At 41.7% G+C, this 24510-nt stretch overlaps 1 protein-coding gene across 6 annotated transcripts in view; it reads right to left on the bottom strand.

The window, feature by feature from the left end:
• Positions 1-24510, bottom strand: part of MARCHF8 (membrane associated ring-CH-type finger 8) — a 95753-nt gene that overhangs the window by 52905 nt on the left and 18338 nt on the right. For 2 of the 6 annotated variants that reach the window (XM_082311037.1, XM_082311038.1), the window contains exons 2-3: positions 20333-20511; positions 3137-3268 (exon numbers count right to left, since the gene is read on the bottom strand). In XM_082311037.1, coding sequence (XP_082167163.1) covers positions 3137-3268; positions 20333-20428 — 228 coding nt within the window. In that variant the 5' untranslated portion in view covers positions 20429-20511. Of the gene's footprint in view, positions 1-3136; positions 3269-18610; positions 18737-20332; positions 20512-22196; positions 22267-24510 lie in introns of those variants that run through there. The other 4 variants (XM_082311040.1, XM_082311042.1, XM_082311039.1 and 1 more) reach the window with 3 other exon arrangements.

The raw sequence follows: 24510 nt of genomic DNA, 5'->3' as shown, positions 1-24510 counted from the left end.
TGAAAATATGTTCATTTTGCACTACTGAAAAATTGATTTTCAACCTAAATTTATTCTTCAGTTATTTTTTTAAATAAAAACCCCACAAACACAAACTTACATCTGTTCCCACCATAGACCTACCTTTAAAATCTCGTCAGCAAGAAATAAAAAACCCTAAAGTTTCTCCACTGCTTGATAGGTCCTATGAAGAGGCCACCATGCTTAGCCTTCCCTGGTTTTTACTACTTTTCCGAAGGACATCGCAGCTGCAACCATTCCATTTAAATGTTGTTACAATACGATGCTGCCTTTATATCACAGAACTAGCTAGTAACTCCTCTTCCATTCACTCCTTTAATACCAACAGAAGCATACTCTTCATTTCAGTTTGTATCATTTCTTGCTGCTGCCAAATACTGAATATTTTAATTATATTTCTGACTCTACCATTAGGAACCTTCATATTCCATTACAAAGAGACACTGAGATAGGAGATGAAACTGGTAAGGAGTTTTATCAAATAAGTCTCAGTCCTGCTCCCTGCCACAGTCTGAACACAGAGTATCATGTTTCCTGTTCTGGTCTGATTCCAGTTCTTCACAATGATCTACAGAAAAATAACCAAAATTGGATTTGTGCCCTTTTTTCCCCCTTATTCATTAGCTGGTTTTGTTTGTTCAGTACAAACTCTCACCTTCCTGCATCTGAAAGTAATGCCTGAGGTGCTCTGTTCAGCCCAAATATTGTCCTCACTCTTAGCTGATGGAGCAAATCTTTGGGAATTTTTGCAGATGTTTTGATCCCAACCATTTCCCAGATATGTGAAAGTTCCTTATTTTATTATTAATAATAATGTCTGACTAAAAAAATGGTAAACACCAGAATAACACTCCTCTCCGCAAGAGTGAGATTTTATGTTCTGCAGTGTCATAGTCCTTCCAGGTCCCTCAGCCTCGGCTGTACGAGCATTTTGAGGAATTTCTGAAGCATGGGCATAAGCCTGAGCACTTTCAGATGGCACGGCAATGATGACACTCTTATCTGGGCCCAAACTGGTTTAAGCCGGAGGCGAACATAAGCGCTTGAGTGCTCTCTGTGCCAATAAGGCTGTAATTGCTGTTTTGTGCTACAGTGACAGTATTAAATCTTATTTGATTATTAAAAAAAATAATCAGCTGAGTGGGTGTCAACAGGGCTGAGTACAGACAAAATCTGAATGTGGACAGTTGAAAAAGAACACCACAGAGATGTTTTTAGAAAACTTCATTTTAAACTATCAACACATCAGCCCAGTACATTAAACATGCCAAGTGCAGAAATAACTGTTCCTTCCCTGTACCCTGATGACTAGACAGCACAACTCTGGACTCCAGGTGTAACTGAGTAGTGAAGCAGTAAAATACACTTTAATGTTAAAAAGAAAAAATCTTAAAGTTTAAATCACATAATCCCAAATCCATCTCTTAATTCCGCTGACTTCAATCAAGTAACTGAATGCATAGGACCTCACAAGTCTAATAAAATCAGATAAAGAATCCTGCTAGCGAGCCTACATGAAACAAGGATCTTATGCATTGAAAGGTCACACAATCTGTTGTAAGAGTATTAGACTGTCACCTCTCTATCTCACGACAAATACTGAAGCATCTGCAAAATTCAAGTAGTAGATCAGTTCTTTCTGTGTGTACAGCATATAAATTTCAAAAACTTTAACATACGAAGTCAAAAGGAGCTTTTAAAGTTTTTAAGTCAACGTTTCAAGTTATTTAGGACTCCCAAAAGTCCTGATGTGTCTCCCACCACTCCCACCCCCGAAGTCACAGGCTGATAATGTGTGTGACAAAATATTGTCATTCCCAATTGTTAACAAAAGGAGAAAATAAATGTCAATAAATATCACATTCTTGTGTACATGCAAATTCTATTTAGATGATCAAGTCATCTTGGAAGACAACATACTGGCAGGCAGCGTACATTTAAGCTTCACCAGAAGCACGTGATCATTAATCTCCTCCGAGGGGATTTCACATAAAGCTGACAATTTCTGCTTCCACCAGTAATGCTTATTTACTAAACCCTGGATTGGACTTCAAGCTCTTGTTTTGAGAAGAAAACAACTTGTCTGCACAGCAAAGCACTGTTTAGTCCTAGTTGTCTAGCAGGGACTCTTGATTTTTGCACTTTCAAGTTTGGGGGTTTTAGCAGCCCACCTAAATAAATAAATAAATAAAAAATCCTCCCCAAACCGAAACAACCCCCCCAACCAGAGAAGGCAGGCAGGCGGGACGCACACGCACCAATGCAGTCAGCAGCCAGAAGCAGCACACATACTTCAGAGACACAAAGCAAGTAACATTTGAACATTCTTGCCAAATGAGATTATGTGTTTGTATACCTCCCTCTCTTACACATGCACAAACCCACACACTGCACAGCAAATAATGCTCACAGAACAGAACAAAGACCCTTTGTTATTGTTCCATAAGGTTTTGCAAAATCCCCTTCTTTGTCTAAAACTGAACTAATGGTGTTGCTCGAGTCCTGATATCTAAATATACAAAGCTTGTACAGAGAAGGAATGTAGATTTCTTTTAGAACAACTGATAACATTAGAAAATACAGACAAGCTTTTGAGAACAGAAGCCCCAATTTACAAGCATCTTTATTCAGAAAATTAAAAAAAAAAAAGGTAGTAAATACTGCAGCCATTCAAATGCACATGCTCTGAAAGGACACAATTGGAGCTTAAGGTTTATCACATCCAGCTGTGTTTTAACAGAATCTCTTACAGTTACCTCCTCCCCCCAAATAAAAGTGCTAATACCAATACAATTAAAAAGCCAGCTTAAATAAAAACAACCCCAAAAATTTCCAAAAACCAGCAAGTTGTCTCTCTACTTTTAATCCTCAGCACCTTCAGAAGAATGTTAGCGTGAATGAAGGAAAGGTGCTTAAAAAAAAGTAGCTTCACAATTAGAACTGAACGAAGTATCACACTAAAAGGGATCGTTCATGCAGCACCCTAACGAGGAGCCTCCACAGCAGCCTCTCTTGACAGGCTGCCCTGACGTACATATTTATTTTGCAGGGCTTAACAGCATCCCTACAATGAACTGTAAAGCCAAGATACTCTGCTGACAAGGCATTCTCCTACCTGAAGCTTCATTTTCCAGCATGAATGCATGTGTGTATCCTCCGTGTAGCTTCCCCTGGTTGCATGACTTCTGTTATCCAGACTAAAGAGATGGAGCTGTGTAAGCAGAGCTGCTGGCTGCCCTACATTTGCCTGCAGATGAGAGAAAGAGTTGGTGCTGTACTTGCCTGGGCTTGTTTAAGCCCCCAAAATATAATATTAGTGTAGCTCAAACTAGACTAACTACTTCCTCCAGCTGATCCCAGTGAAAAGAGCTTGTGATGAATAATGCATGAGAGCTCCTGTGAACACGCTCCATTCCTTGCAGCAGCTGATGTCCACCTCTCCCCCCTTCCCGAAAGCAATCCCTAGCAATTTTTGTGCTGTGAAGCATAAAAATTCTCCCAATGTCCAAAGAGCAAGGAGGATGCCCCTCCCAGATCAATTTTCTTTCCTCTACTCATTAGTCAAACAAATAGATCTGGTGATTTTCTTTTTTTTAAAAAAGATAAAAATCTATGCACCTAGAAGTCAAAGAAAGCATGATAAGCACAGAGCCATATCTCTGGACTACACAATACTAGTAAATTCACTGGCTCAGTAATTAATTTTTCTTATTCTTTAGGGCTGCGACGCAAGAGAAGCTGTATAAAGATGAACACTGAAGACAGAGAAAGAATGTGACAGACCAGAAAATAATACAGCACAAAGAAGGTGGAAAAAAAAAAAATGCTTGCTGTAGCTGGCAAGTTCAGTTGACTGTTTACAGAGAAAAGAAATTGCTTAGAAGAACTTAGTGGGTGGAAGAATATGGGGGATAAATTCACATGCTGCTTCTCTTGAGCAATAAATTCCGCTATGTTAGTACAACTTTGCAAGTTAACTACAAAAATCACTTACTTTCAGATATTCTTCCAAAGAGCGAACACAGGACTAATTTGCAAGTGCAATTACTGCAATAGGCAAATGTCAATACACGCCACTTGCGGATTCAATTCTATTTCTCAGAATTGTTTTGCTTTGATTTCATTGTTAGATAACAAATTATTTGGCATCTCTTTATCAGTTACCTGCTGCAATACAAGTGACATAGCCATCCAAACACAACTGACAAGGCTCTCACAAGCTGTTAGTTTCCTGTAAAGGAAACATGGCTTTAATGTATGGTTTACAGTGAGAGAATGCGTCCAGCTTCCTAAATCCTGAACCGTGGCTCTTCAGTTTGGCCATAACATAACTCTCTAGACATCTCTGAGGTCGCACTCCTCAGGTCACATCAAAACTCGGAGTCGGTCCCTGCTTTCTACCCCTGCCTCAGGTGACTTACGCAGAAAATGAGAGATAAAAGGTGAAGACAACTGAGAGAGACCAAAGAGAAAGGAATATTCAACACATTAGAGTCACTTAGTGCTCAGTCATGACTGGTTGTTACTTTCGAAGGACCCTTCTTTCACCTCTGCTAAGGGTGATCCTCTTGCAAGGATCAAAGCTAACCTTAGGCCTCTCCAGAGGACATTATCCAGACAGTTGCATTTATCGTCATGCTTTCCCTGGGACACCCTCTGACCCTGGGAATGCTATACACACCACACGGCAGAGGAGAGGATTTCCTTTCCCTTCAACTGCACTTTCTTCCAGACCATCTTCTCACCCTCATCAGTTCCCTGCCACATCCACTTTTAAACTGAGGTTTTCAGATAACTGCACCCCATTCAAAATTTAGTTGTACCACAAAATTACATGGTGCAAATCTTGCGGCCAGGATCACTCTGTACATACTTTGTTTCTCTCTTTCTCTCTCTCACTCAGGCCAAGGACCTTGAGCTAGATGGACCTTTTGTCTCATCCACCACAGCTGGTCCCATACCCCGAGCACTCTTCATAACTCGCTCTTTCTCTCTCCCCCCAGACTGAACATTCCTTTTTAGAAAGGAGAAATCCAATACAAAAATCAAATCAACACAAATATTATCAGATCCATAACAAAGGCTATGAAAATACTTCACTTATCAATATTCTACGGATAAACCTCAAGGAGGCAAAGGCTCTTAACGTTTAAAAACCAGGGCCTTAATGTCTTCCTCCAGCTCCTCCATCACGATTGTAAAAATGGGAACCAAGAAGCTTTCAGGGAATTAGCAGGGCTGCCCAAAGTCAGAAGGCAGGGGCTCTGCATAAACTCGGCCTTGTACCCTATGAACTAGAAGGTAAGCAATTGGGCTGAACATGACAGATGCAGGAGGACTACTTCATAGACAGATCTTTTGTTTCTGCAAAGGAAGCCAAAAGGACTACACCTTGTTATAGGACACATAATCATATGGCAGACTCAGATTCTACACTATAAACAAACAGTAGCAGATTAAACATCGGAAATTAATCTTTTAGAGTGCAGCACAATAGCTCTGAAACATGGTATGTTCTGTTCATTTCTATACAACTGACTTAATTTCAGAAACATCAGCAAATAGCAAATAATAAACTGCAAGATTAGTTCTATCAATGGCAGGGTTCAAAACTCGCCTCTCCATGTTTTCATACCAGATGAACTTTGGTTAAACAACAGAATACTCTTCACCCTCTGTGTCAGCCTTGCAGACTCTTGCACACCCCCAGGGCGGTGCCTGGTTTTGGTTCATACGGGACTAGTGTGAGCTAGCACTTCGCAAACAAAATTTCTGCCTTAGCTCAACCTGAGCAACTGCACTGCCATGAATTCACTCTCCAAATGTTTTTTTTTTTTAATTTCTGGAAGATAGCATTGAATTATGAGATTTTTTTTTTTTCCAGAGGCTCTAACTCTGAGGCTAATGGAAATTAAATGCTGGAGGGAAGGGGGAAAATCTGCCATAAACACACATTTGTAAGGCTTTATGTACAGGGAAGTACGTATCTAGGCTCAGTTAAGAATTTCACATAGCCGTTTGGATATTTACTCTCTCCCGTTAGCACTTCAGGAGGTTAGGTCAAAGGTTATGAAGGCTGGTTTCTAAATTCAATAGGTGTATTACTACCATTACGAAGAATTATGCAAACACAGCAGGCTGGAAGAGAAATCCGGTTTAATTACATTCTGCACCAGCATTACGCCAATGGACTCCCAGCAGAACTATGGCTGCACGTGGCCCACGGGACTACTCCCATGACACCAGGTGCTATGAGTAAGTTTCTGGGAGAAGCAAACCAGAACACAAACAAATGAGCATGAGAGTAATTAAACGCTTTTTATTATTTCAGACAGTTCCCTCCGCTGGGTATTCAATTTAAAACATAACATGAGAGAATTAAAGCCTATCTGCCTTCTCCAAAGGGTCCTTCGTAGGGATTTAAATTTTGAAAAATGGTGTTTTCTCAACTTTTTAAAGAATAATGAACTCAATTGGTTTCTGAATCCATCGTTCATTTAATGTGGCATACAAAGTTTGCGTTTCTTAAAACTTTAGCATCTGAAATGATGGGATTTGCACTAAAAATCTCATTGTCCATTTAAAAACACCCACCCATACACAAATCCCCTAATTTCTATGTATCACAGATTCAGAAGAAAAAACGTTGGAAACGTGGATATTGAAAGTCTAAAGCCACGTGGCAAACAACTCCAAAGTGACATGAGTTCACTAATTTTTTAAAGTGGCATGATATTTGACTACTTACGGTTAACATCCTCGAGTCTTGCATCCCCAAAATAAAGCAGTTTGGTTTTTTTTCCTCAAATATTAAATATTTGATTATTTAACCAAATATTGGAATTTAATCAATATGTTAACTCTTATGTTTATGAGGCTAAAAAGAGCAGTTTAAAAATTAAAGAAATTCCACTGAACAGCTTTATATTTCATTTAAAATGAACAGCATTTTGTAGCATTTTCCTGCATGCCTGAACAATCACGTTGCCACTGTGAGAGGAGAGGCCCCACCACAGCAAGAACCGTGCATAGCAAAATCATCTTTCATTCATGCGCACTTATTAGGTGAAACTCAAAATAATGTGTGTGGCGTCAGCTCACAGACACATCACTTCATTACATGCTTATGCTAGGGGCCAAGCTGAATCATTTTGGTTAAGTATTTAGCTGCTGGCTGGCCAGTTAATTTTACAGTCAAATTTTGTACAGTCTATTTCATTTCTCCCATTTTTAAATAACTGCAGCCTCCTGGGGAAATTCTCTAGTAGACCATCTGCTCGTTTCCTATAAATCCTCCTTTCAGACCTTACGCAAATTTCCGAGCTGCCAATCAGAACTTCTTTGATGTCTGGGTGAAAAAAAAAACCAAAACACAACTATTCTGAATTGAAACCTGCGGTACAAAAAGATCAGTTATCCCCTGATGAGTAAAATAACAATAGTAAAGCTGGGCATTTCTCTGCAGTGCATCTCAAGTGGCAGATACACTCTCAGTGGGATGAATGTTTATGGTCCTCCCTGGCCACAGGTTAGGAAAGGACAGTCATGATCCAGGGACAATTTATCTCCCATTTTTACCTCATTATATTCCTTTCCAAGTTTGTGTGTGCCCAAGCACCTCGTCTGCAACCATCTCGGTTGGTACTGCCTGGTAATAGCTGATGGACATTTCCCAGGTCTAACCCCGAAGGAGGGTGGAGGGAAGGAAGAACCAGTTTGGATGGCACAAACGTAATGGGGGAAAGATGGGATAAGGAGATGTTAAATAGCAAGCAGTGTTTCCTGTCTGTGAATTCGCATAATCATGCTTGTGCAAGCGCTGCACTGCTCCTCTCTGGCTTGTGAAACGCTGCAGGCTGTGCAGATCCAATGTTACACCAGACTTTTTACAAACAAACAAGGCTGGAAGGAGTTTCACCAATCACGAACACACTGAAGGAGCTAACAAACTTTGATCCAGCAGATGTTTCTCTGAGCCTATGCGAATTCCACAGTGGAAAAAAGAAGTGAGGATTTTATATCTGTTTTTAATGGAAATTAGCACCAGTATCCAAACTCTCTACCAAGCATTAACAAATACCACATAGCATCCCATGCTTCCATGGAATAGGCAGAAAGACAGCAGTACCTGCAGGTAGGAGCTGACTTTTGGCTGCTGCCTGTGCCTAATTCAAATACTTGTCACTGCAGCAGTAAATTCACAATGCTGCAAAGCAGATGAGATCAACCCAAAAATGGTGCTTATCCAAGTACTGTGGGTGCCACTAATGCACCTACAAGAGTGGAGTATAACAACAGAGCCTGAAGAATTTTTCCAAAAAAAAGCATTAAAAGATTGATTGCCACCCCCCCCAACCCCAAACAAACAAACAAAACCTAAACCAAATCCACAAAAAGCACTTCAGACTAGAGAAAACTGGGTGACTGAACATGAATTGAAAAGGCCAAGCAACTAAGGGGCATATTGAGCTTCCTAACTGGTTTTATTTCCCCTTACATCTACAGTTTTGGCTCTTTGTTCTGCTTTTTGGCCTCGGAAAATATAGCTGAGTTCAGAATAGTGGATTGCACACAAGTTCTCCCCAACAAAACTGCACATGTAGGAACTAGTTAAGACACTTTCACACACGTTTGAGAAATTTAAGAAAAAAAGTAAAAACCAGAACTTTGTTATAAAGAGGAACTGCAAGAGCTTCCTCAGAAGTTCCTCAAAAAAAAAAAAAAATCAGATTCAAAACTCACAACGGCTAAACCCCACCTAAATATTGCACAAGAACTAACCAGAAAGGATGCAACAGACATGAGGGTCAGGGCTCTGCATTGAACACCCCTAAAAATTCTGGTTATAAACCAGAACTTCAGACTTTACAGTTATTTCTGTCTTAATGTCTGAACTGAAAAACAGCAGGGTCATGAAAATGGGTTGATCTCATCTGCCTTTCTTCACTCTACTCCACTGAGACTTGTGTGTGCGCCTTGGCTAGGTTTACTACAAGCAGCAAGACAGAAGTCAGTCTTAAAGAAGGACTTCAACGATCTACTTATTGTATTCCAGTTTGTTACCCCCACGTCATCCTTGGGGACAGACGGCATGGCGGCACCAGAGCCTGCGGCCAAATTGCTGGTGGTGGATGTGAGAGTGGAGAGACCACAGCAGACATTTGCTGGAAGAGGATAAATGGTGAGAGTGCATTTCAGAGGGGGCTGGAGGAAACACATCTGGGTTTTGCTGGATGAGGTACTGGAGAATGACACTTTTCAAGTAGTTCCTTTAAATGAGTAGCTGTAGAACCAGAGGCAGGGAGAGGTCAAAGAGAAGTCTTTAAGGAACTGCAGGGCTCTCGTAATGGTAGCTAGCTGCTAGCTGCTTTACAGGTGAGCTTGTGTCACAAAGGTCAGACTGAAACCAAGTTGCTAAAACATTTAGACCCAGGTATCAGAACCCTTGAAAGCAAATACTTTGATCTGGAGATGAGGTCTAGCACATCCAACACATATTACCGATCTCTCCTGGGGGCAGCGGGAGGATTCCTGGCAGGTTGGAGGTAAAGCAGCAGGGCTGGGCAGAGGCTAAAACTGGGAATGCTTTCAGGAGATAAGCAGCTGCCACCAGTCCTACTCGGCATGAGACCAGGTGGACTGGGGGAGTTCAAAATGCTCATAAATCTACGAGCAACAGCAGTGCTTTGTGCTCTCTGCTGTATCTACATTCAAACGGAAACAGAGGTTTATAGATGATAAGGGGAAAAAAAAAATAGAACAAAACAGCATGGCATGGACATGACACAGTGAGAACCGAAGCTCGGGGGCGGGGAAACGCAGCCCAGCCATACAGGTTGTGTCTCTGAGCTCCTGGCTGCTTGCTCCCAGTCACATTAATGAGAAAAGCCCAGTTTCCCATGGAAACTGCAAGCTCCTATACTTCAGTCAGCTCATTCTAGTAACCATTAAAAAGTATCATCTTTCAAAACAGCATTACTTATTCAGGCTCCAAAACACACAGAACAAACAGTGTAAAAGAAGGCCCTAATACCTGGGTGTGTTACCCACTCCCTGCCAACTCTTGCAGAAGAAACATCCCTCAGACCAGCTGAGCTCAGGACATGACTGGGAGAAAGTGCTACCTTGCTGTAGACATACTTGCCCCATCTGGTTTTTTTTTTTTTTTTGGTTGGTTGGGGTTTTTTTGGTTTTTTTGCCAGCCTATCATCTCCTATTAACATCTCCCTAGTAGTCTGTTTTAGCTCACCAGAACTCCCATCTTTACTATGTCTGATATGGTGGAGCATTTCCTTTTATTTATTTTTCCACCTAAAAATGGAAGAAGCAATACCAACAGAAAACATGTTAAATGGTGAAGACCTGACTCCTGACAGATCTGAAGTTGGCCTTGTCAACAGAGAATCAAATGAAGATGTTCCTGCTGGTTCCACAAGATCAGTGCTAAGCCAAGCATTAGTCAATATTTTCAATTATCATCTGGAAGCCTGTTATACATATTAGCTAATGTGAACAATCCTCATGATACAACCGTGTAGACAAAGGAACTGAAGCATGAAGTAGTTAAAGCGGTGACTGCCAGCATGCGAGCTGGAGAGGCAGAGCTGGAAGATGTTGAGTGGCACACACGTGGCTGGATGCTAGTGTCAGAGGAAGGGAGGGACTCCTGGGAGGGGCCGCCACTCAGTGTCAACATCAGGGTGCTGGGAAGTACTGCTTTACACAGTAACGGGATAATCCTGGCTTGCAGGGAGGCATCACATGCCCCTTCACTCCAAATTTCTACTGCCGGTCTTAACCTTTAGGTTGGGAAAGAAAATTGGTACATGCTGGAGCAGTAGACAACCTCTTGGATAAATTAAGTGTGTATGTGTGGGTGATGATATTTAATTACGTGGTGATATACTGTTGCCTCACTTCCTAGGCATACTGAAGCTTGTCCAAGAAGGCTGGGACAAAGGGTAAATACAGCACTGTTACAAACAGCCCTACATAAATATAGTAACGATGACTGAAATCAGCTGACAAGCCACATAAACCTGTTTCCTTTGTGAAAAGATCAAAATGTCTATTAAGGCTGTGGATATCTTGCACAGACAATCCTGTACGGAGACAGTTGCTAGTAGTGTAGAAACCTAGAATATGATCTCTGCAGTAAAAGTTAAACCTGCAATCAGAAGAATTAATGAATTGAAAGACTAGTAAGAAACACAGGGTTCTGATACTTTCCTCCCCACTGACAAGATTGCTGTGTTTGTTTGCAGTAAGAATGTGATACAGAGGGGTTGCAAAACCACAACAGAATTACAACCAAAAGACAACTCTCGGCTCTATGCTCTGTAGACTGAACGATACACTCTCCAGTGCTACAGCATATTATCTAAAGGAAAAACATATGGCATAATGTGCTGAAGAGCCATTAAATAAGGGACAGAACACATACGCTTTCTTATCTTTCTTTTTTCCTTGAAGAATGGGCTTGAAGGTGAAAGCAAAGGCAAAAGAAGTCTTTTTGCTTTTATATTAAGATATTGTAGATCTCTAAGGTTTCATCTCATATTGGAAGCGCCTGAGTCAAGAACTGCTTATAAGCTAATTCAAGAACATCGAGCAACAAGTAATTTTTCACACCTAAAGCAATTTAGAGTGTACTTTAAAAATAAAAATGGAGCCAAAAAATCCTCCAAAAATCTCACAGGTTCATTGAGATACTAAGTACAATATACTTAACTAAATGAACACAACCACACATTAGTTCCGGTTAACACAGAGAGTGAATTTGACTTGAGAGTTAGAAAAAAAATGATTGATTTTTTTATAGATAAATAGCCATAAATACTTCTATGTCTGTGAGATCTAGAGTAGTGATTTTTCCAAGGTATAAGTATTTAAGAGCAGGAAATGCAATTATCCTTCAAGGCAGTAAGGCACACTGGAAATCTGTGTCTCCAAATCCAGCTTTGTTGTAGGCTCAAGTAGGTGACACAAAAAAAAACTTAGATGTACATCCCATTTCTTTACTATAAGGTCCCTGAAAGACCTAAGCAGAAGATGCAAACTTATTACTGAAAATGTTCTAATGTTAAAACTATACCAAAAACTGTACCCATACTACTCATAGAATCTGAGTATATGAATATCTGTGCTAAACATGCACGCTTGCAGTTACAGTGACAGATGCATAATGTGCGTGGAAAGCATTTTGTGACATGGTCCCAGACTCTTGCCTCCAGGAACACTATAGATGCTGCACCCTTAAAGAACATGGTGGGAGCACACAGCGTGCAGTTAGTGCAGGGGTGAAGCCAAATGCTGCAGATGTGAGGACGATCCTCTCCCTGATCCACACAGCCACCTGTTGTCGGGTCCACAAGGAATCAGATGCAGTCTACATTCAAGCATATGAAAAAATTATAATCAGCCACTTTTACTCATTTGCACCAACATCAAAGTAGTGCTTATTTACAAGAACAGAGAATTGGGTTGTAGATAAACTTAAAGCTCCACAAATAGGTGATCCCATTCTTCCCTTTGTCTTTGAAGATGTCAAAATTCAGTTCTTGACTCCTAGAAAATTAAATTCTGAATTTCAGCCACTGACCTCACCGAATGCACAGTTGGGCTTGCTCACTGATAAAAGCATGCTTTGACTTGTGGCTGTCATGAAAAATCTCCATAAGCAACTTCCTAAAACAGAAGCAATGTCTGCTACCAAAGAGAAACACGTTTAGTAGCAGATGAGAGACCATCACTTCTGGGACTAAGAGAAGCTGAATGGATCCCAAAGGTGGATTTTGTTGCTAGGTGTGAGGACTATTGACTCAGAAGGCTGTACTCCTAAGAGCTTAGCTTTCAGCAAAGCACAGAGGAGCAATTTCCAGAGAATAACTTCTCCCTGCCCCCATCAAGAATTCTTCATAAATGCCATAAAGGCCAAGCAGAATTACCTAAGTTCAGGGGTGCAAATCTAAGGCTATATAAAACTTCTCAGAAGTTACACCTTTAAACAGAATTGTTAGTCTTTATTCTTCTCTCAAAAAAAAAAAATCTAAACAAAACCCAGAAAAGCCCAAACCAACCCAAAACCCAACCTACTTTAAGTATTTCACCAGGTAAAGAAACACATCTGTCTGAAAGCGCAAACCAACAAAGTCATTCACTATGCATCAATGCATGAGGCAAAACATCCTATAGGAGAAAACCCCCTGTACTTCTGATGTCTCTCATTTACAGAAATTACCTTTCATAAACAAAGAACTTTAAAAATCAGTTTGCAGGAACCTGACAGCATCACTTTAAAGAAACAGTATAGCCACAGGATGATGAAAATCACTGCAAAGTATGAGTAGGACCTTGACCCATGTTTTTGTGGAGCTGTGATGATTTCAGAGGCACTCTGTACCAACACAGACATTATTACACACATACAACTCTCTGTGGGATCATGGCTGACACACACTTCCCTTAGAAAGCAAACAAGCAAGCATGCTTTTGCCAGGGAATAAAAAATATAAACTCTAAGACCACGAGCTCAGATCCAGGGCTCCCTTTATGGAAAGCTGTTGCGCATTAACATACACCAGAAACATCAACAGACGTGCAAAACACCACCACCAAAACATACTTGGCTATCATATAATTAACACCAGCACTTCTTTTATAAAATCATATTTTTCTAAGAATGACGCTCAGCTTGTTCAAGTGAACTGCTAGTGAAAGCTAGACAGAGATTGCATTAATATCAGAGAGGTGGTTTAAGGATTCAGGTTAATGCGACAGCTGCAGATCATAATAATTAACTAAGTTTCTGGTCTTGAGACACCAAAGCAAGAAGTTCACATGCAATAAGCAGACAAGATCAAAACAGAGATCATATATAAATGAGTCTGATTACAAGCAAACAGCAAAACCTGAAACTTTCAAAGTTTCTTCTCTGAAGCATCACTATATAAAAAAAACTCTGCTGCTGTATCAACTGCTGTTAGTTTTTGTAATGTTTACTGAATTTTTAAAATAAAGGGTTTTCTCCTCCTTCATATCCCTTTCAGGAACCACTTCCCGCAGTTTGCCTTTCGTAATTCATCTCCACTCAGAAGCCATCTGCTCCTTTCCTCACATACACATGCTGTACACACTCCAAGACAAACACAGTGCAGAATCAAATGGCGTGATGTGACTTCTTTTTTGTTAGAACTGCTCCAGCGGGAGCAGCTCCCTCCCTCCCTCCCACCCCGTCCCCTCCCTCCTTTCTTTCCCCTTCACCAGGGGTTTGCTGGGAAGCAGCATGCTCTAGCTTCCAAGAACAGGGCTTGAGAGGACCAGCTTCCCATCCTGCACACAAACACAAAAAGAGCAGAATTTGGGAAAGTCACAGCATTTTGCACATTCACCACGACCGAGGTCAAGCAATGCCTACCTGTAGGAGGAAGACCCCTCTGCTCTCCACACGCCCCGTGCCCACCACATTCTGCAGCTGAGCTTTGGTCCAGCTCAGCAGAAGGGGCTGCAGAGCGGGACTGGCAAAGCAGTCATCTCAAAGGATCTAGTGACAAATGCTTCCAGCTGCCCAGCTTTTATCTGTAGACCTGAAGCCCTTTACAAGTCTAGTCAGCAGTGCTAGCCCTCTTTGACAGATGGGAGGCAGGATGGCCCAGGGACCCAAGGGACTTGCCCAACACCATGTAGCAGGTCAGTAAGAGACAAACAAATTAAATTCCAAATTCCACTAGTTTCATCCAGGCCTGGCTGCACTCTGTGTGGTTCCTGCCAGCTCTCCAGGTACCACACAGAAGGGGAGGTTAGTGGTGCTCGTGCCAGGAACACATGGGAGAGAAGAAGCAAGCCCTAAAGCTGGCAAGGGATGGGAATGGTGGCAACTGCCCATGGGGAGAAGGCAGGCAGGCAAGGGCAGAAGTACCTCAGGCATTCACACTACCGCCAGATGCCAAGACACTTACAGGAGTAAAGAAATAGGCAATGCCCCGTAAGAGTGTGTTCGCAGGGGCACCTGACAGCAAATGCAAAGTGCTATGCCCAGAAAGGGTTTGATACAAGTAACAGTTAAGTTGTCTTGACAAGCACAAGAACAACTCTCGTAATAACCAAAAGGAGCGATCACAAGCAGGGTGGTGTTCAAGCGTGTACAAATGCACCCATGGAGAAGAGAGGCATTTGGTGTGAAGCAGTTTCTCAAGCTATTTTCCTATTTACTTAGTGCTCCTCACTAGACAGTTTACCTGCTGAAGGTAATCAGAGTGAGAGTACATTCAGGCACCTGCTCCTACACAGACATGTAATAAAATGTCTGTTTTAGCATAGAAATCAGCCATGGAAATATCACACGCTCAGCACGACAGCATCGCTGCAGGGATACAGTTCAGAAGGATGTTAAAACCGCCTCAGTCATCTGGTGTATTCTCAAACGACGAGGTATGGGAAATATTCCTACCTGCTCCCAGACTGCAGAAATGAAAGCATTTTCACTGCAGCTGTTCAGGGGTGCTTCTGTCACAGGTTGTCTGCTCTGTCAAAAAATTGTCTAATTGCTACTTTTTAAAAAGTGGGAAGTGCGACATCAACTTTTTCTGAGAAATGCTTTATGATCCATTGAAAAACACGCTAAGTAAAAGCCAAGGTTTGAATTGTCAGGAAAGGACTTTGCAATTCCCACTTCAAGGCTAAGCCTATAAGCAGCACAGCAAGAGACATACTCTGCTTCCCATGGAAGAGTTAAAGGATACTCAGACAAAAATTCTTCAATAGTTAACCATTTTCTGTACAAAGCCAATTTAATAAAGGAAGAATGCCAGGCACAGTGTTAATATACTACGTAGCCTCACAAACACACAAATTTCAGTACAAAAATAATAAGGGGTGAAATTCTCAAAGGATTTGCAGCCTGGCTGCTTAATGAATGATTTGGTTCAATGGGCAAGCAAAACCAAACACACACAGCCTTACAAATGCCTGAGTATTTGGATCAAGTTCAGCCAGTCAGAGCCCACATTCACAGCTCAAAGTTCAAAAAGTGAATGAAAAAGGTCACAGAGTGCTTCTGTACCTTAAAAACAATACAATAGCCCTCAAAGTGTCACACTGGATTCAACAATGTAAAAGCATGCACCTTTATATTGCACTATTGATCTAGGACTAAAAATTCTTGCAAATGCATCTATTGCTTTTTTTTCTTCTTCAAGTAAGTCCTGCTTTTCCACTAAGACATGGCTTATTTGAATCAATAGGCCACAGTGCTTTTTCTGTTATAGGATGCAAGAGATCATTAAGAAGGCAGAAGAAATTTAGCAAGATGCAGCACAGTGTACTTCTCTCACCATGATTTCATCCAGACAAATTAGGTAGTCATTGTATCTCGAAGATGACAGCTTTGAGAAGCACCTGGAGATGTTTGAGATGATCATAGCATCTCTGCTGAGCACATCACAGCCAGTAACACTACACAGCACTTGGAAGACAAGATAGTTCCTCTAGAGCAGAGGGCAGACGGGAGTTTCGGTTGATCAAGTGGAATTAGCAAGTTTAAATTTGACTAGAACATTCATCTGTATCTGTGATACATGCTATGTGACCTTTGATGACAACTCAAAGTATTGCTTCCCAGGCCACTGAGAAGAAAGAGTACTGCACACCCAGAATGACTTGCACCAACATCTCATGATCTCTCATTCAAACACTGATCCTGGCCATCCCTGATCCGCTTAGGAGATCTGCAGAGATTATAGCACAAGAGACCACGGTTGTGAAGTTGCTCACACATTTTTAGAAGAGCAGTGTAAAAGCTATCGCTCGGGGAGCTTCACTCACTGCAGTAACGTTTACTAAGTACTTGTGGTACACATCAGTGTGCTTCAGCAAGCAAGGCACAAAGCCCTCGAATAGGCAATGCTGTAACAAAACAAAACCAGAGCAACACCTCAACCACATGCCAGCGTCAGTTCCCTCATTTCCAGTCCAAATCCTGAAAGCTGTTAGCTTTTGGATATGTTAGGAAACATCACTGCCAGTGTGTTTCCCACCAAATGGGTGGGGGGGTTTGCAGCATCTCACAAACAATAGAGTGACTCTCCCTTAAATCAGGTAAGTATGAAGCTATTCCTAGTAAAGGATAAGAAAGAAGCTAATGATGGTTATTAATAGCCCTTAAAGCTAACAGTTCACCTGAGTTAAATGCAAGAGTAATAATCCCTTTATGACCTTCTCCATTTTTAATGGGGAAATGGACAAAGTTTCATGAAAGATTCCTGTTAACCACAGTTTTCAACTATTTCAAATCTTGAAAATTACACTAACCTGAATCAGAACCTACCAGGCTCTGCTATTTATACACATCACTGAGGACTTAAAACAGAAATGGTAGGCAGGAGCTTGGCCTTTTACCACCTCTTCAAATTCAGCAGGATTTTTGCCCCAGACTTCCACAGGTATTGAATCTACATATTAATCTGCCAAGAGGCATGTCTAGGGACTACAGATCACCCAATTTGAGAAACTGGATTGCAGTGATAAAGATGGTAAGGATTTCTTTCTATTCTTGACTGTTAGTCACAAATCATTAGCCCAGAAAACTTGCTCTTGTAGCAAGAAAAACTATTTCTAAAACCAGTCAAGCCTTAACCTGAAATACAAGAGCTACATCTTGACCAGAAGCATGAAAGAGAACAAATAGTAAGAGATCCGAACTGTTCAGCTTGAGAATTTTTCTTCTGCACCTCTACTACAAATGTAGATAATTAAACGCATCCATAAGCGCAAAAGATAAGAGAACAGGCTATAAAGCATCTTCCTTCTGGGGAATAGGACAAACACGGATTTTTCACAGACTGGCAAAGTTCCCTCTCCAGACACACTGGTACTTCATTTTCCGCTGCTGTGCTTCTTGAGCCTTTCCTCTGAAAGACTTCTTATGATGCAGGATGCAGGTACAGACAAGCCAAAGGTCTAGTTTGCAATAGCAAGAACAGAAGCAAGCCGAAATTTCATCTGCTAGCTAACACTCTACCTTTATTCACCTTTGCTTTTGCCAGAGCTTGGTAATAAACAGGGGAGACAGATACCTAAGTCTGCTCAATCTACAAAGCACACACCTGGCAATGCACTTGGTCTAAGAATGCAGCTTGGTATTACAAAGCAAACCTACATATTTATCTTTGAAGTAGTAATATTGGTCTTGATTGTGGTTTGGGGTTTGTTTGATTTTGTTCAGATTGGCAAGCGGCTTTGTACAACTCAAAACATTTTAAGACCACAGTGTACACGTTTGTTTGAGGTGCTTACTGTTGTTCCTACACAGAAAAGGTAAGGAATGTTTCTATTACATAGTAAAGGTAAGGTAAGAAAATCATGGCACTTGAATCAAACTGTGAAATGTTGCATTTGCTTCAGAAAAACTGTTTTATGTGTTTCCAGAAATCCATGAGAACTGTGCCTAGGCTATCCACAACACAAAGAAATAACTGCGAGCTGTGTTGTGTAATGAAAAGTTATGCAACTGAAATATGAAAGTACTTTAGTTCACTGACTTTGTACTGAAGTTACAAAACTGAAATGCAAATGCTTTCTTTCTCAGTTTTACCTAGTGTCCTTCTCTTGTACAGCAGATGTTACGTAGGGCACAAAAATCATCTACAACTGCTCAGCAGATTTGCTCAACACAGGCTCATGCTCGCTCCGCATGCTGCTCTTTATCTTGCAGTGGTTCCTACCTCAAACAGAAAACAGGCATTTTGAAGTGATTAAAAATAAGGCAGCGATAATCTACAATTTCTTTCTCTTGCACCCTATTTCCCCTTTACTGTATACTTCAAATATAAGCAAAATTCACAGTCATGGCCAGCGGGTCCTGATTGCGCCCAAGGGTTGACAGGGACTCTGACTAGCAAGTAGCCTTGAATGTCCTAACATGCAACACAAAAATTTACATGGATTGGTCAAAGTCAGCACATTAACAACTTGATTGCCCTCCAGCTCATTCGTTAGATCCAGCGTTAAAGGTTAACACCAGAAGCAACACAGCTGCAGGAGCAGGGAAGAGCACAGAGGGGCCAGGCTGTGGCTTGCGTGCACAGGAGCGGCCGCGGTGTCAGTACAGCTGTGCATCAAGGACGGCAGACAGTTCACCCAGCGCTCCAGCTGTTCCAGCTGTGGTTTTGGCAGAACACAGGACACTTGGGGGATGAATGAACATGCTTATGGGGACAGGAAGGACAAGACTTGGGAAACATGAAGTGTTTCCAGGTTAGCCTAATTTATTGCTGGCATAGTTCCAGTCCCTATTATTTCCTCTGCAATATTGCACATACTTAAATAAACACTTTATTCTGTTTCAAATGTCCCAAGGCAAGAAAGTACAATAGCAGCCTGGCAAGGGAAACGCTAATCAACACTGCAACTAGTTATCATGAAGGAAACACAGGGGAGATTTGTTAACACTGAAGTTGCTGTGTTAGAAATGAAGAACAAGTTTAGGAGGAGACTTGGGACTGCCAGTTCTGGGCTCACTGCATGGTCAGAGTTACCACAAGTTGTTTTGATCTGATTGGCCTCCTAAACTCCATCACCACAGGGGTAAATAAGGTTGACACATGAAGACTAGACACAGTATGCTATTAAAAATTACTAAGTATCCTATTAAAAATTACTAAGTATCCTATTAAAAATTACTAAGTATCCTATTAATTAGAATCTATTACACTTATAATCATTAGATACTTTAGATATTTTTGCATTCCATTTCTCGTAGCACAACAGGACCTCAAAATGATTCCGTTCACACACATGCGCCCAAGTTAAGAACACAAGTCGTATCTCTAGAAAACAGCACAGTAAGTGTACATATGGGTGTGTATTTCCTTCCTTGTGATATTCCAGTCAATACAAACCACAACATGGCTACTAGATGCTGCCAAGAGCAAAGGACAACACGGCTGCATGCAGGGGTTCACACCCCACATGGTTTTCTTTTAGAAAGGTAAAATACACCTGTAACAGCTTCTGTGACAACAGTATTAGAGCCATCATCCAAAATCCCATCTGCCTTGAATTCTTATGCAAAATAGAAGGTCGTAGGTTGCACTTTGCAGAAGTTACTCAAAAAAAATGTCTACAATTTTACAGCCAGCTGCTTTAAAATAGCAAATATGAGAATAAATAGATAATTTGGTGACATTCATCTTCACTAAAAGCAGCAGTCATGCAAGGAGTTGGGGCTTTGGAACAGAATCAGGTCTGATTTGATAATCCCTATTATTTTATACTTAAATAACTTCCTGTGAAAATCAAGCATATCTGACAGTACCTGTTCCTCTTTTTCTTTGGTCTTGCTCCTGGAGACTCTGGAAGAGGTAACATCCTGAGCTGGAATGACAGAGATTTGATGCAGTGGCATGTTCATCACACCGCCTTGTTTGGTCCTATCATTTACAGGAAGGAGGCTTGAAGGCAGCGCTCATTCAGTGCCATTGTCAGGCCTTGCACCTAAAAAATAAAAATACTAGATGATGTTAAAGTAGCTTGAAATGCAATTACTTTGAAACCAAAGCTAAGCCATCAACTGGACCAAGGTGCACTTCTTATTTTCTCTCCGTATTCTGAACAGGAGAGAGGTTGGTGCACTGGCTGGGTGAGAAAAGACACAGGAGTTTTGAAGAGCTACAACTAGACAGGTCAGAGCACAATTTATACAAGTGAATGAATAAATAATCAACCAGTTCTGAAAGCGGTCTGAGAGCAGAGCCAGAGGGCAGGGATCACGCTCAAGTCTGCATGGATAAGGAGAAGGAGGAAGAGCAGCTCTCCAAGCTGAGCAGCGGGAACGTGCTACCTGGAGGTGCAGAGAGCAAAGCTCGTGCAGGTAGTTTCCTAAACTGCCAACCCCACCACACTGGATCAAACTGCCTCAGGCATCGTCCTGAATCAGGCTGAATGCCATAACTTTGGTTGAAAACAGTCAGTGGCCTCCATTCAGCTCCTGTCATTCATATAAACATGTACCAGCTGGCAATAGGAGGATGCATCATATGAGCTCTTCCTTTCTTAAGGTTATTAGAGAATAATATAATCAAAATCCCTTGCTAGGAATTGGGAATCCATTGGACTACACACACTTTATTCTTCCTTTACTAATACAACAGGGAAGCATTACAGGTAGGAAAGACAGCGATAGACATAAATTAGCCAAAACTGGCAATACTAATCTGAAAGGCAGGCATAATTAGCCATACCTTTTATTAGATTAGCAAAGTTGCATTAAATAAAAAGCTTTTTGAAATATGTAGGATCATGGAGTGTTTATTTGGAATGTAACCTGCCACAAATGAGACACAATCAGTTGTGTTTAAAGAAAGGATTAGAGGCGAATTAACACAGCAGGGACTATACTAAATAGGGCAACTGGATGATGCACTGTTCTTCTGTTTCCGTAACACATCAACTTTTTGTTTGTTTGTTTTTGAATCTGTGACAGCAGAAAACGGAGAATAACTAGATGGCCTACATATTATGTTGCTTAACAATTTGGAAGTATTATAGCCTAGTACTTAGTGCATACCCTTAACTTATATTGCACAAAATTTTTATTGAATATTTAATTAATTGGAAGTTTCAAAGGTAGCCCAAGATTCCTAGGTTTTTGATTCTGCAAAAGAGGCTGATGTGGTTCTATTTCCATTAGACTCCACAGGAGTACTGCAGTTGTGTAAAATAAAAACGGGATCAAATCTTTTGACTGCTTTTGATTAAACGGCAAAAAAAAATTAATTACATATCCCAAGGCACTTCATACAGGGAATGATAGTTCAGTATCCTCTTTGCACTGAGGGAGAAAGAGTTATCAAAGGTCACAGAGCAAGTCATGAGCAAAACCAAAAATGCAGGCAACGCCTGCTGCTTCCCAATCGCACACGTCATTTGCTGGATGATGTTATCTGCTCATTGGAGTGCTCAGCCAAATTCAGAAGCGTTACTGACACGTGGTCAGGATTTATACTACTTCCATAGATGCCAAGGCGGCGCATCATAAAGCATGCATGAAAGCTTTGAAGGCAATGCCTCCATAACTTCTAGGCATCACTGATTTTAAAAATAAAACACATCTATATGCATAGACAAGCAACGACAAGGACACTTCCTTATTGGAGGACAGAGGGAAACATGGGACTTACCAGCACTATTGAACCTCAGCATAAAGAGAAAACATAGAACCTCCCTGGGTCCTCCACACACCTGTTCAGCTTCATCCTCTAAAGGAGCCAAGCCAGAGGAGAGTGAAACGTGGGCTGAGACAGGAATATCAAACTGCAATAAACAAAGCAGGAAGGGAAGGTATTTTCCCAAGGAAACATAAGGAAATGAAATCCAGAGAACGTTAAGCTCCAACGAAAATAAGCCGGGTAATATGTTCTGTGCTACTGCCAGTGCTAGTTGAGCCAAGGGGAAGGAGACTGACTCCACTCTGTGTCCCCCTCAAAAAGGGTTCTGGGCTTGCAGGCAAGGACATGGTATTACCATAAAGAGAACAAGGAAAATTACTAGAAAACACAGTTAAACCCCTCTGATGATGGCAAACAAGTCCAAACAGTTTTGCTGCAGGTACTTCGAGGATAGCGTGTGTTAGAATTCTTTGAAAGAGCTCAACCAGCAGATATAATCCAATTAGATATTCAAAGATGATGTGAAACAGCCCTGCTCTGGCAAAGAAGCCTGGCAGATGCTCTAATAAAGCCTGCCTTTGTTCAAGGGTGGCTTAGAAAAAGCTCTAAACTTAACCCAGATGTCACACTGTAGCACCCCCAATCTGGAAGGTCCCTAACAACACACACACTCAGAGCCTGTCTGTATCAACCTGAAGCATGTTAACACCACAGTGCTAATTAAAGGATAAAGTTACATGAGTCAACGGACCATCTGCAATACCAAGTGCAAACAGACAAAGATGCCAGAAAAGCAATGCCACTCAACACAAAGCAAGTTATGACAAGCTCCACAGGATGTTTTCCACAGCTAAGTTAACACCGTGTGTTCCCTGATCCAGGCGTGAGGAGTTGGGCACCTGCGAAGAGGGATCCAAGCTTCAAGCACATCAAACTGGGGGCGTGCCAAAAAGGCCCCCAGGGATTAAATGCTAAGGCAAGGGGACTACTCCTAGATATTTCCTTCTCTTCAGGATTCCAGTTAGATGTTCAGACCATCCCTCAAAGTAAGACATCCTCATTGTTACAGCATCTCCACCCAACAGCTGAGTGTACTCACCCAGGAGGCGGCAGATAAGGGCTCAACTTCCTCCTCCCTTGTGTGGGATTTGGTTCATAAACCTCACCAGCAAAGGAAGTCCCATGACCACCGGTGTAGATGCTGTTCTGTTCATGGAGGAAGGACTTTCCAGCTCCTTTTTGCCTGGAAAGCTGAAGTAATCATAGGATAGCAGGATAGGGGGAGAGAGGGCACATGCACCAGCCAGGTCCCATAGGCAGGGCGGTCATCTGTCTGCGAAGGGGGAGGGATCCTGTTCTCCTCCTGCCCCTATGGCTGTTCACATATTATCCACTGGAGGAAAATACTTAAGAAAACCTCTGAGGAGTTTGGGCATTCAGCAAACAATAATAAAGTTAAGCCTGTTTTCACAGCTGGGCCCTTTAGAGATTTCTTTACTGATGCTGCCAACAGCCTATAAGCCACAAATACAGATTACTGTTCTTGCCCAAGGAGGTTTCCTGCAGACCTGGCTGGGGCATATAGGAATGCCAGGACAGAAGAGAGCCTGAAGCTCTACTGTTCGCCTTATCTAGTTCCTGCAAAATGGATTCCAGCAATACTGCCATTGTGGAGAGCCTTCAGAAACCAATGCCATTTCAAAAGACAAAAGGGGTCAAAATCCTGTCCTCAGAGCCCACAGGAGTCCTCAATGGAGCTAAGATTTCACCTGCCCAGGTAGTCCAGTTTTGCTTTCTGCAGGACAGGCAAAACAGTAACTAGAAATGCCAGCAGACACCTGGAACCACATCAGCTGGGTCCTCATTACGTTGCTAGGACCATGAAGCTGCAGCAAGAACAGTCATATTCAGAGGAATAAGACAAACCGTCTCTGAAGGTAGTTAAGAAAAGGAAGGCCGAGCATGCATGTGACTTGGGCCTGGTGACTGGGGCATTCCCTTGAGCAGTATGTCTCCTGACAGCAACAGAAGCAGAAAATTATGTTCCCCTGGGTTATCAGCATTAAGTACACGAGAGGGGACAACTGACAACAACAGGTAACCTCACTATAGCAGAAGCAGATGGTAGACCATTTGAAAACCCACTTACATCATCCACCCCACCAGGACCTCAGTTTCCTCATTGACAGAACAAGAACATAAATCAGCCATAAAATGAGACTAACAGTCTGTGAATTGGTGGACTGTTAAAATGAGATGTGCCATTAGAAGAACCCCCGCTGGAGGAAACTATTCTGTTGTCCCTCACCTGCCACCCACTGCTGCT

This window comes from Platalea leucorodia (assembly GCF_965183815.1).
Source record: "Platalea leucorodia genome assembly, chromosome: 4".
In the NCBI taxonomy this organism is placed as follows: domain Eukaryota; kingdom Metazoa; phylum Chordata; class Aves; order Pelecaniformes; family Threskiornithidae; genus Platalea; species Platalea leucorodia.
This window is presented reverse-complemented; position numbering and strand designations above follow the sequence as displayed.